At 38.8% G+C, this 14,084-nt stretch overlaps 1 protein-coding gene and 1 long non-coding RNA gene across 3 annotated transcripts in view; one reads left to right on the forward strand and one right to left on the reverse strand.

Annotated features, from left to right (window-relative positions):
• The window catches only part of STK38L (serine/threonine kinase 38 like), an 86,787-nt gene that overhangs the window by 38,841 nt on the left and 33,862 nt on the right, over positions 1-14,084 (reverse strand). The window contains exon 2 of one of the 2 annotated variants that reach the window (XM_082738522.1): positions 10,072-10,188. The exons of the other annotated variant lie outside the window; for it this stretch is intronic. Within the exon in view, the coding sequence (XP_082594648.1) occupies positions 10,072-10,078 (7 nt within the window). The 5' untranslated portion in view covers positions 10,079-10,188. The remainder of the gene's footprint in view (positions 1-10,071; positions 10,189-14,084) is intronic. 2 annotated transcript variants of the gene reach the window in all.
• LOC309868577 lies at positions 4,027-9,669 on the forward strand. The gene is made up of 2 exons (XR_014313732.1): positions 4,027-5,828; positions 9,306-9,669. It is a non-coding gene; the product is annotated as an uncharacterized lncRNA (long non-coding RNA).

The following is a 14,084-nucleotide window of genomic DNA, read 5'->3' on the forward strand; positions in this document are numbered from 1 at the left end:
ATATATGAAAAGCTTGTAACACAGCTTTTTTTTTTTTTAAGATTTTATTTATTTATTTGCCAGACAGAGATCACAAGTAGGCAGAGAGGGAGAGGAAGAGAAGCAGGCTCCCTGCTGAGCAGAGAGCCCGATGTGGGGCTCGATCCCAGGACCTTGAGATCATGACCTGAGCCAAAAGGCAGAGGCTTTAACCCACTGAGCCACCCAGGTGCGCCTTGTAACATGGCTTTTTAAACATTAAAATTGTAAAGGGAAAATAAGGACCCTAATAATAAAGAAATAATACTGATGGACAATATATAAATAAAAATAGCTAACATCTAAAAAATGTTCAATTTTCCCAAGTGAACCAAGGATATGGAAACTTTAAAATAATACATATGTTCCCTATGTGAAAATAGCCATAATTTAGGGGGAGACCCTCTTGGTCCAGGCTATCATGAGATGACTTTCTCATACATGTGTGTTTGTGTGTGGTTTTCTCCCAGCTTTACTGAGATGTAAATGACATATAATGTTTTGCAATGTTAACAGATACCAAGTAATGATCTGATACATAGATACAATATATGCTCACATCATGAAATGATTACCACAATAAGGTTAGTTATCTATCACATTGTATAGTTAAAATTTTTGTGTGTGTGGTAAGAATTTCTAAGATTTACTCTCTTAGCAACTTTTTAATATACAGTACAGTATCATTAACTATAGCCACCATGCTGGACAGCACATCAACAGAATTTGTAACTGAAATTTTGTACATTTTTGCCATCTCTACCCATTCCTCCTCCAACTGCTCTTACCCCTGGGTCCACGGCACCACCAATCAAACTGCTATTTTTATAAGTTCAATTTTTTTTAGATTCCACATATAAGTGAGATCATACGGTATCTGTATTTTCTGTCTGATATGTTTCACTTAGCCTAATACCCTCAAGGTCTATCTATGTTGTCACAAGTGGCAGGCTGTCCTTTTTTATAAAGGCTGAATGATATTCTATTATATTGAAATACCATATTTCTTTATTCATGTCTACCCATGAGTAGACGCTTAGGTTGCTTCCATGTCTTGGCTATTGTGAATATGTTGCAATGAACACAAGGATGTAACTCTCTCTTTGGGACAATGATTTCATTTCATTTGCACAGATCTCTTGATGGAATTACTAGAACATAGAGTAGTTCTATTTTTAGTTTTGGGGGAAACCTCCATACCAATTTATATTTCAACCAACAGTGTTTGAGAGTTGCTATTTTCCCATATCCTCACCAACACTTGATATCTCTTGATAATACCTATCCTAACAGGTGTAAAGTAATATCACATGGTGGTTTTCATTTGCATTTTTCTGGAGGTTAGTAATATTAGCCACCTTTTAATTTATGTGTTGGCCATCCGAATATCTTCTTTGGAAAAAAAAATGTTTATTTAAGTCTTTGTCCATTTTTAATCAGATTATTTGCTCTTCTTGTTATTGAGTTACATGAGTTCCTTATATATATTAACCTATGTCCTGAGCTTTTTCTTTGCTGGGAGATTTTTGATTACTGATTCAATCTCCTTACTTATTACTGGTTTGGTCAGATTTTCTATTTCTTCAGAATTCGGTCTTGGTAGATTGTATGTTTGCAGGAATTCATCTGTTTCTTCTAAGGCTATCCAATTTGCTCGCACTATGTTGTTCACTATAGTCTCTTAGGATCCTTTCTATTTCTATAGGATCAGCTATAATATTGTCTCTTTCATTTCTATTTTATTTGAATCCTCTTTTGTTCTTGGTTAGTCTAGTTAAAGGTTTCTTACTTTTGTTTACCTTTTCAAAAAACCAACCAAAAGTTTTGTTAAACTTTTCTATTGTTTTCCTCATATCTACTTATTTCTGCTCAGGTCATTATTAATTCCTTCCTTCAGGTAATTTTGGCCTTAGTTTATTCTTCTTTTTGTAGCTACTTGAGGAGTAAAGCTAGCATATTGGAGATCTTTCTTTTTTCCTTAATGTACGGATTTATTACTATAAACTTACTATAAACTCTTAGAATCACCTTTGCTGCATCCCATACGTTTTGGTATGTTGGGTTTCCATTTTCACTTGTTTCATATTTAATTTTTTTTTTCTTTTGATTTCTACTTTGACCCACTGGTTGTCTGGGGTGTGTTGTTTAATTTTCATGTATTTGTGAATTTTCTAGCATTCCTTCTATTACTTACTGATTTCTAGTTTCACACCATTGTAGTGAGAAAGATACTTGATATAATTCCTGTCTTCTTGAATTTGTTAAGACTCATCTTGTGGCCTGTTGGATGGCATGTTTTGTTTTAGTCTGCTAGGTCCATTTGGCCTAGTGTTATACTTATCTGCTGTCTGCTTATTGATTCTCTGTCTGAACGATCTATCCACTATTGAGAGGGGTATTAAAGTCTCCAACAATTATTGCATAGCTATTTACTTCCCTTTAGTTCTGGTTAGTATTTGTGTTATAGATTAGGCACTCTGACATCAAGTGCATAATTATTTATGGTTGTTATATATGCTTTTTTTTTAAAAGATTTATTTATTTGACAGAGAGAGATCACAAGTAGGCAGAGAGGCAGGCAGAGAGAGAGAGGAGGAAGCAGGCTCCCTGCTGAGCAGAGAGCCCGACGCGGGACTCGATCCCAGGACCCTGAGATCATAACCCGAGCTGAAGGCAGCGGCTTAACCCACTGAGCCACCCAGGCGCCCTATGTTTTTTTTTTTTTAAAGATTTTATTTATTTATTTGACAGAGAGAGAGATCACAAGTAGGCAGAGAGGCAGGCAGAGGGTGAGGGGGAAGCACATTCCCTGCTGAGCAGAGAGCCCGATGTGGGGCTCAATCCCAGGACCCTGAGATCATGACCTGAGCTGAAGGCAGAGGCTTTAACCCTGAGCCACCCAGGTGCTTGGTTGTTATATATTCTTAATTAACCCCTTTATCATTACATAATGACCTTCTCTGTCTCTTCTGACCATGTTTACCTTAGTCTATTTTGTCTGATTTAAGTTTAGCTATCCCTTGCTTTCTTTTGATTTCCATTTGCTCGAAATAACTTTTTCCAACCCTTCACTCTTGGTCTATGTATGTCCTTAAAGCTTAAATGAGTCTCTTGTAGACAGGACACCATTGGATCTTGTTTTTTAATTATTCCGTTATTCTGTATCTTTTAATTAGAGAAATGATAGATAAGGACTTAATACTGTCATTGTGTTGTTTTCTGTTTTGTATATCCTTTCTTCTTTGCCTCCTATTTTGCTGCTTGTTTTATGAATAATGACTTTTTCTTTTTTTGGCAGTATGCTTTGACTCCTTTATGATAATCTTTTGTGTTACTACTGTAAGTTTTTTGTGGTTATCATGAGGTTTACACTGATAACATCCTATTTTTTTATTATTACGTTCAACTAGCCAACATATAGTGTATCAGTAGTTTACATCCTGTTTTAAGCTAGAAACAACTTAACTTTAGTAGCTGGCAGACACTTCACACTTTGACTTCTCTACCCCTCATAGTTTAGTTTATTGGTGTTTTAATTTATATCACTTTGATATTGTATATTCAATAATAAGGTTTTATAGTTATGCTTATTTTTATAAGATGCTTATTTTTAAACTAGGGTTGTGAATTATGTGCCACCATTACAATATTTAAGAATGTGACCAGTGGGAGCACCTGGGTGGTTCAGTTGGTTAAGTGTCTGCCTTCAGCTCAGGTCATGATCCCAGGGTCCTGGGATCAAGCACTGCATCAGACTCCCTGCTCAGTGGGAAGCCAGCTTCTCCCTCTGCCTGCTGCTCTCCCTGATTGTTCTCTCTCTCTCTGTTAAAAAACATAAATAATCTTAAAAAAAAAAAAAAAAAGAATGTGACCAGTGAGTTTTTACACATTCGTATGTTTTTATGATGTTAATTAGAATCCTTTTATTTCTACTTGAAGAGCACAACTTTAATATTTCCTATAAATTAGGTCTGGGGTAATGCTTTTGTTGATTCGGAAAGTCTTTATCTCTCTTTCATTTGTAAAGGACAGCATTATGGCATAGTATTCTTGGTTGACAGGTATTTTTCTTTCAATATTTTGAATATAACATCCATTCACACCTGGACTGCAAGGTTTCTTTTAAGAAACCACCTATAGTCTTATGAGGGCACCCTTGTATAAACAAGTTGGTTTTCTTTTGCTGCTTTCAGAATTCTCTTTTTTCTTTGACTTCTGACAATTTATAATGTGTCCTGGTATAGCCCTTTTGGGTTCAATCTATTTGAGATTCACTACACCTCCTGAATCTGGATGTCCATTTCTGTCCCCAAGTCTGGAGAGTTTGCTGCCATTCTTACTTTATTATTTTTTAAGATTTTATTTTATTTATTTGGGGGCAGGGGGAATAGCAGAGGGAGAGGGACAAGCAGACTCTGTGCTGAGAGTGCTGCCCAACACGGGACTTGAGGCTTGATCTCAGAACCCCGAGATTAAGACCTAAGCTGAAACCAAGAGTTGGAGGCTTAACTGACTGAGACACCCAGACACCCCTCTCATTCTTGCTTTAAAGAGATTTCTGTCCCTTTCTCTTCTGAGTATGCATAATAATATATGTATTCATAATATATATTTGCATCTCCTAATTGTGTCTTATAAGTCTGTGGACTTGCTTCACTCTTCTTTTTTCCTATATTTCAATTCACTAACTTTTTTTTCTACTTTGTTAAGTCTGTTACTGAAGCTCTCCATTGAATTCTTGAGTTCATTAAATTCTTCAGCTCTAGAATTTCTGGGTTTTTTTTTAATAGTTTCCATCAAAAAGCTTTGTTGAACTTTTCATTTTGTACATGTACTGTTTTCTGACTTTCATTTAGTTGTGTGTCTGTGTTGTGTGTTCTTGTAGTTCATTGAGCTTCTTTAGGAGGATTACTCTGAATTCTTTGTCAGATAGTTCACAGACTCTATTTCTTTAGGGTCAATTTTTGGAGTTCTGTTAGTTTCCTTTAGTGGTGTCATGTTTACCTGATTCTTCGTGTTCCTTGATTCCTTGTGTTGGTGGTATCTGCCATTTAAGTAATTGGTCTCTTCCCCCAGATTTTATAGGTTTAGCAGGGAAAGACCTTCACCAGTCAGCTCAGCTTGGAATACCAGACAGTTCAGCTGGTAATATCTATGGGCAGGCAGGGCTTACTATCAGGGTCTCTAGTTGGGTGAGGCCACTACCCATGCTCTGAAGTTAGGGTGGGTGCAACTACCTCGTTCTGTGGTTGGGTGAGTCTGCTGGCTGGGTTCCACATTCTAGCAAGGGCAGTAGGAGGGCTCCCTGATCAGGTGGAGCTGCTGGCTGTGCCTGCTGTCAGGTGGGGCCACTAGCTGGATTCTACAATTACCTCTGGTCAAGTGAGGTCACAGGCTGTGTTCCCTGGGATGGTGGTACCACTGTTTGGACTCCCAGATTGGGCAGGGCGATGGCCTGGGCTTTGCAATCACTCCTGTTTGGGTGGGATCTCAGACTGTGCTTCCCGACTGGATGGTAGCTCTGGCTGGTCTCCATGCTGAGGATGGCTGCAGACAGGTCTTTGTGCTTAGACAGGCTTCTGGCTATGCTCTGGAATCAAACAGACTATAGACTGTGCCCCAAGGTTGAGCAAGGTCTCAGGTTGCACTTCACAATCAGGTAAGCTGTTGGCTGTGCTCCATCCACTGTTGGAGAAGATTGCTGGCTGAGTTCTCTGGTTGGGAGGGGCTCTGTTTGTGTTCTATAGTTAGTTGGGCTAGAGATTGTGCTCTGCAAATGGACCGGGTTGCTGTCCAAGCTTCCTTACCAGGTGAGGCTGCAAGCTATGCTCCCACTTGGACAGGTCACTGGCTAGCTGGGCTCCCTGCCTCGGAAAGGCAGCAGGCAGTGTTCAACAATCAGGCAGAGCCATAGTCTGCACTCTGTTGCAGGGCAGGACTTAGGGTGGGCTTGGCAACCGGGTAGTATCACAGATTGGGCTCTAGAGCTGTCCAGGCTCACTGTTCAGGTTCCCAGGTTGTGCAATGTCAGAGACTATACTAATAGTGTACTCACCAGGGCTGCTGGCTTGTCTCCCTGCCCAAGCAGGGCTGTAGGATAGGCCCTGTGGCTGCACAGTTTCTTTGGCCAGATGGGAATAGAGGCTATACTCAGCACTTGGACAGAGTTGTGAATGTCCTGCCCTTGTGGGGCCACAGAACACGCTCCATACTCAGTATGGTTTGTTGGCTGGGCCCAAATAAGGCAGACCTACCAATCAAGCTCCTTAATAGACAAGGCCACTGCCACTGATTTGGCATTGCAGATGGGCAGAGCAGCTGGCTGGGGTCTCTGCTCAGGCACCACTGTGAATAGAAATCTGGTCCACCAAGATCTGAGCACTGGGTGGTATATCCCCAGCCTCCTCCTCTATCTGATCCCCAGTAGTAGAGCCTTGCAGATTTTCCCAGTAAGCCTTGTGAGGTAAGACCAAAATGGGAATCCCTGGATGTATCCCACAAGGTCAGAGGAGCTAGATGTCCACCTTGGGCTCTCCTTTCCACTGGAAAAGCCATAGGCCCAGGGGGCCCTTCTCAGTACAGCAACTGTGCCGGCCAGCAAGGCAGGAAGTGGGGGCCAATGAGGTCAGAGTATGTGGTCCTTCTCAGTCTCTGTGATACAGGGGATTGCTTCAGCCTCATATCTACGTTCTGGGATTATTACAATGGTGATGTCCATAAGTAGTTGCTAGTTGGTCTTCTTAAGAAGGAGGCTGAAGTTGGAAGCAATCTATGTTACTACCTTGATGATATCACTCCCTGTGCTTATGTTAATTGATAGGAATATAATCCCTTTGGTAGGGAGTATAGCAATTGGTATGAAGAAACTTAAGGTTTTGAAGGGTTTTTTGAAATAATAATTTTACCTTTAGGAATCTAATAATAAAAATTGCAGCAAAGATTTACAGAGTTGTTTTTAAATCAAAGCATTATTTAAAATAGCAAATAAAACAAATGATTAAAACTAGGTGAAATGAGGGGCGCCTGGGTGGCTCAGTGGTTTAGGCCTCTGCCTTCGGCTCAGGTCATGATCTCAGGGTCCTGGGATCAGGTCCCACATCAGGCTCTCTTCTCGGCAGGGAGCCTGCTTCTTCCTCTCTCTCTCTGCCTGCCTCTCTGCCTACTTGTGATCTCTGTCTGTCAAATAAATAAATAAAAATCTTTAAAAAAAAATAGGTGAAATGATTGATGGAATGATTATAGCATGAAATACCACAGAAATACTGAAGAAAATTTCCCCCAAAAAATTTGACATGAGAAGTAATATGAAGTAAACAGGATACAAAGATCTATAGGTAAAATATGAACTCAGTGATATGGAAAAAAAGGGGAGTAAATTATGGCATAAAATTATGGATAGTTTAGATTTTGTCCTTTATCATTTTTTTAAAGATTCTAATTTTTCCATAATGGGAAAACAATAATTTTTATAATAAGAAAAAAGAAGTACATGGGAGCAGTAAAAGGGAATTAAACTGAATTTTTCAGCCCACCTGGTTTTCCAGGTACCTCTGTACTTGAGAGTTTTTTCCTATGAACCAAATTCTTAGTTCTGGTTTAGTGGAGGATAATGAGGAACAGCAAAAAGAGTCTGAGTCATGGAATAAAGTTAAATACAAACCACAAGACTAATGAGAATTCTGAAAAGTTTTCCAGTCATATCTTATATTTTTTAGGAAAACAGATTTTTAGTGGTTTATACTCATGAATGTTTATAAGGGCTCAAACTGTTTGTCACTCTCTTAACTAGCTTGTCTACTGGGGAGTCCAAAGGCCCATCTCAAAATCAAAAACACAAGGTAGCACAAGTCTTACCTCAATTAACTTGAAGTCTTATTTAGAGTAAGGGAACTACTCCCAAATCATAAGAGACAAAATGAGAGCTCTAGCTTCAAAGATCTCCACACTCCCCTTTACTCCTTCTTTAAAGGAGATACAGCCTGATTTAAAGCACCAGTGTAACAAAAAAATGCCTATTTTGTGCTAAAAGGTGAAGGTTTGGTGTGACCAGAGAAAAAGCAATGGAATGGTGAGAGGTGGTGTGAGGCACTGTAAAGGGAAGGGAAGCAGCTCACACACTTCCATCACTCAGTTGTCCAACTGGAAGAAGCTGCTCATCTCTGAACTCCTGCCTTTCAATTTCTTAAAAGTAAGTGTCTAAGAGGAAAGGGAATGGGAATGGGAATGGGAATGGGGGAGAGGGAGAGAGAGAAACGGGCTGATGTTCATACCCAAAATGAAACCTGAAAACAGGCTTCAGTTTAAGTGAGGATATAAAATACGAATTTTCTGGAAATGACTTTGATTAAAAATATAAGCTCATGGTTGAATTGTGCCATTCACTCAAAAATATTCAAAACTTCTATGTCACTGAAGAGGTTCAAGAGAGATGTAGGTTCCTTTATTGTACCAATTTCTTTTATATTCCCTAATTTGACTTTTAAAATTATTACTGCGTTCTCTTGTTCACTTTCCTTTTCAAACAACAACCACTCACTGAAAGAGATCAGACTAATCTAACATCCTAAGAGCCAGAAGCAGCAATTCTTTTTGAGGGCAAGAATTGGATTAGACTAAAAATAAAACATGGTATCACCAAGTTCACAATTTTAAGATGTAAGTAGCTCTGAGTTACTTTTAGCTATTTTGAGTCATTTAAACTCTCCCAAGAGGCTTTTTGACCATCACAAGTGACCAACAAAAACTGCTCCCAGCTAAAAGCAGACACACCATGTGACTCATAAGATTCAGATATTGTGTTAAACACTCAGATTACTTGCCTTCTGCAACCGTGAGAAAATCCAGAAGCTACTTCACCTCATTTAAGGCACTTAAATCTTTAAGGCAGAAAAAAATGTTTTTAGTGCTACTGACCTTTATAATTAATACCTGAACAGCTGATTAGCTAAGTACCAAACTGGGTCATACCATTTGATTGGCTTGTGATCTTTAGAACACGATTCCGGTCTATTTGGAAAACAAATATAGGCGAGAGGAAAAAATTCCTAAGATGGAATAAAAAGTAAACTGTATAGTTTGTTGTCATCAAGGATATCCTGTAATTCAAGTGGGTAGACTGGCAAATCCTCCCATAAATCAGTTTATGAGTTCAATTCTGTTCAGTATTTTTCTGGATTTCAGTAAAGGTCTAAGGTGGCAAATTTAGTTCAGCAACACACAAGACTGCTAGAATCACAGCACCCAACAACAGAAGCTGTATTATCTAATCCATCTCCCTCATTTTACAGAATTGTGGCCCACAGTCATCTGGCTACCTGGTGGACAAGGCTTGACTTGAACCAGTCACTCGACCTTCCGCTTGAGCTCGCAACCTAGTGGGAGAGTCCATGGTGCAGTGGGCACCTCTGGGACTCTGTATTACCATGTGGAGAAGCTGGCTCTCAGGACACTGACAGCCCGGGCCAAGTTCTGTACTACATGGTGTCCATGAGATCTAACACTGATGTCCAAGTCCAACGCTAAATCACTGTTTACCATCTTAGGATTACAGATCTGTGGATCAAATAACTGGTTTCGGCCTGCTTTTCAGATGATGAAAGAATGACATTTTTACTCCAAACTTTCTAATAAACCCAAAATATTATGACTAAAGCCTTCTTGAAAGTGATTAGGATTTCGATTACAGAAGTTAACTGCCATGAAGTGAACAAAATTCAGCCTGGGACCCACCTCTATCTATGATGATTTCCTCATAAAAATATTCCCCAAAGTGAGGTTTTCAAAATTTTAGATACCACATGGAATCACAGGCACTCCTTGTCCATGGCAGTTGAGCACGAGGGCAAAGCTAAGTGTACGTACATCCAGTTGTCTGGATTCTGCCCTAGGTATTCTATAACATGAAATAAGATCTCTAAAATATAAAAATGTACTTTTTTCTTTACAAACTGGAAATATCTTTTTCTATTTATGAAAGCAAAATGTTTCCTGTAAAAACGTGAAAATATCCGGAAGTATATAAATTCCAACATGAAAGTGACCTCACACTCCTACCTCCCATATCAGCCAGTTTTAACTGTTGGCTGCCAGACTGGTGTTCCACTGCCTGGATTTAAATTCTGGCTCTGTCACTGAGAGCTCTGAGAGCTCTCAGGGTGTCAGTGTCCTTATCTACAAAACAGAGACAATGATGGTGTGCAAGATTTAACAACTAGTGTTTATTAAGTACTTTATGAAGTATAGGTATTATTCCGAGCACTTAAACCATATTAACAAGTTTTAATAAAGTGGCTGATGGATAGACATTAGAGCACTGAACAGTGCCTGAGCTTCAGTCACATGCTCACTGAATGTCAATGGTTGTTCTGATGACCTTCCCTAACCTTAACATGTACACACACACACACACACACAGACGATTTTAATACAAATGGGCTCCTATAAACTGCTCTGTAACTCGGTTTTCCCCTATTTTAACATAAACAGACCCACTTTATCTTCTTTAGGGAGCATACTGTAATAACATTTTCCAACATACAGTGAGTTGCTTTGTGCTTTGTGTATCATCTCATATAACCCTCATACAAACCCTAAAAAGAATGTGCTATTTATTACTATTCCTACATAGACAGGAGGAAAGAAAGATTCAACTGGGTCAAGTAACTTGCCCAAGATCATATAGCTAACTGTGGTGGAACCAGGATCTGAACTTAGTGACCACAGTGCTCTCCATTCTCTGTAAGGCCCTACTTTTAAACTAAAGTCCACTAAGAGACACTTAGATAGATGGCTTCCATTTTGCATAGGTCTTTATAGCAATGCTGCAGTGAACATACTCAGATCACAGACTACATACTCTTTTATTTCCTTATTGTATTCTTCTGGTGTGCAACTGCTGAATCAAAGAATATTCACATTTTAAATTTTGACACACAAGGCAATATTCCCTTCCAGAGAGATAGTGCCTGAACATCTGAACAGCTGAACATCTACAGGTATGTGAAAGAGGTAACACTGGGTACCGTCCATCTTTTTTTTTTTTTTTAATTTTATTTATTTATTTGACAGACAGAGATCACAAGCAGGCAGAGAGGCAGGCGGAGGTGGGGGGGAGCAGGCTCCCCGCTGAACAGAGAGCCCAATGTGGGGATCAAACCCAGTATCCTGGGATCATGACCTGAGCTGAAGGCAGAGGCTTAACCCACTGAGCCACCCAGGCACCCCACCGTCCATCTTTTTAATCTTTGCCAGCCTGATGGGTTAAAAAAAAAAAGAATCCTACTGTTGTTTATGTATTCCTTTGACTAAAATGAGTTAAGCGTATTTTCACATATTTTAAATATTTCTTCTTTTCTAAGCTGTCTGATTTAAGTTCCTTGCCCACTTTTGTATTGGAAGATTCATTCTTTAATAAAGTGAGACTATATTTTAACAATATAGTTATCATAGCCCAGTTTTAATTATTTTAAATAGCTTAAATCATACCTTAATGCCAATATTTAAATAATTTTGGTTTATACAACTTACAAAAACAGTCAAAGAATGCTTTAGCTCATGTAGGAATTACAGTCATTACATTAGAAGCAGGGCACTTTCCTACAAATCAGTAAGATCAAGTCAAAACTATTATCACACAACTCACAGGTTGAAGATGTAAATAGAAAGAGTTTTCCAGACTAAGTAAGAGTTTCTGTTATTGGGATATGGCATTAAGATGCTATTAATACCATATGATTTCACTTATTTGTGGAATTTAAGAAACAAAACTGATGAACAAACCATAAGAGACTCTTAAATATAGAGAACAAATGAAGGGTTGTTTGAGGGGAGGTCAGTGGGGGAGTGGGGTAACCAGGTGATGGGCATTAAGGAGGGCATGTGATGTCATTGAGCACTGGGTATAATATGCAACTGATGAATCACTAAATTCTACCCCTGAAAGTAATACGTTAACTTGAATATAAACAAAATCTAAAAATAGTGAAAACAAAAAGACCCTATTGTTTGGACCCTATTTATTTAGGACAGCATACATAATTTCTTTTTTAAAATGATGCCAATTGGGTGCCTGGGTGGCTCAGTAGGTTAGGCATCTGCCTTGAGCAGATGGGATCAAGCCCCATGTGGGGCTCCCTGCTCAGTGGAGAGCTTGCTTCTCCCTCTTCCTCCACCTTCTGCTCTGCCTACCTGTACTTTCTCTATCTCTCTGTCAAATAAATAAAATCTTAAAAATAGATAGATAGATAGATAGATGGATAAAATAAAATAATGCCAATTTACTCTTCAACAGATGACTTCCCAGCATAGATAATGACCGTCTGGGAAGCAACTAACCAATGTCATTGTCGTTATTACCACTGTCATCACAGTGGCTTATGGCTACTATCATTAAGGACCTTACCTTCTCTGCACCAGACAGTACTGTATGCATCACCTCACTTAATCTTCACAACTGTCTGAGGTAGGTACTATTTCCCCATTTAACAAATGAGAAACTGAGGCTTCAAGCCATTAAGTTTCTTGCCAGAGGCTCTCAACTAAAAGTGGCGGAGCTGGGATCTGAACCCTGTCTGAACCCAGGGCTACTACTGTTCTGTTGTTCTAACATCACTCCTACATTTTACAATCAGACTCAACCAGTTCAACAAAGCTAAAGCCAAAAATAAATCTGCTAACCTCCTAAAGACCACTCAAAAGAATTACTGGTCTATTCTTACGCAATCACCTTATTTATTCTTAATAAATCTGAAAGCACTGTTATAGTTCCTGGTTTTACAGAAACTGAAAAGAATCAAGTAGCCCATCATCCTAGGAACGAGGCAGTGTTAACCTTCCTCCCACTCAACACACCCTCTTGCCCAAACAGCTGTACAAACTGTTTAAAGAGTTTAGAATCTTTTGGGAACCTTTGCAATTATTTCACAGATTATTTAAAATATGTAGTCTATCCTATGCTATCATCACTTACTTGCCTAAATAGGAGGAAAGTATCAGAATGCTTTACTCTGTGAGCAGGAGGATTAACCAACACTGAGTGGCAGTCAGAAACCCAGCAAAGTTGCCACAGTAGGATTGAAGTCCACGTTTAAGCTGCCTCTAGATGCGTTACCAAGAGCCCTGAAATAACCTCAGAAAGCCGGAGAGGTCTCCAGAGTGGTGACAAAGGAGTGTCTTTGATCTGTTTGGCAGCCTTACAATCAGAAAGTTCTTCTTGCATCTAACCTAAATATCTCCTACTGAAATTCAAACCCATTTATTTTTCTCAGATTCTCCATAAAAATGAACTTCAACTGCAGAAATTAATTTGCCCAAATTCTCATAACAAATAAGAAAAGAGTAGCTAGAAGCAGCACTGGTTTTCTTGAGTCTCATCATTCCATAATCCCAATCTCTTACATTTTCAGTCAGTTTGGCTAAGGGAAAAACTGCTCATCTTCCTCAAAAAAACCGTGAAACTGATCTGAGAATAAAGCTATCCTTCTGAAATCCTTGTGATTTGTATTTATTTAAGAATTTAAAAAAAACAGAAACCCTTCACAAACTTTTAAAGGTCTTTAATTAATAAAAATAAAATCATAAGTAACTCTTTTATCAACTACCCCTAGGTTGGGGACAGTGTGACACGTTTCACAGGCACAACAATCTTTCATCTTCACAATTCTATGAAGTAGATGTTTCTAGACTTAAAGATGAGAGAACAGAGACTTTTAAGTCCCACCCCAAAGATATACAACTAGTAAATGGAACCTGGTCTGCTTTGTATCAGGGACCAAGCTCACAACCCATTTAACCATACTGTCTCTCATGTGACTTTTATTTTCAAATGAGTAAGCCCCACTTTACAGAGTACTTTCTTCCTGAAAGTACCACACTCATTATTACAAATTTGATCTTCCTCATCTCTTTCCATTATAAAATGTGTGGAAAAATAACACCCCAAGATTTCACAAAACTAGAGTCATACTTATGAATACAGCAGACATTATTCATTTTTTTAAAAAAATACCACATTGTACACTGTCTTCTTTTTAAAGATTTTATTTTTAAGTAATCTCTACACCCAACAT

This window comes from Mustela nivalis (assembly GCF_964662115.1).
Source record: "Mustela nivalis genome assembly, chromosome: 7".
Classification (NCBI taxonomy): Eukaryota; Metazoa; Chordata; class Mammalia; order Carnivora; family Mustelidae; genus Mustela; species Mustela nivalis.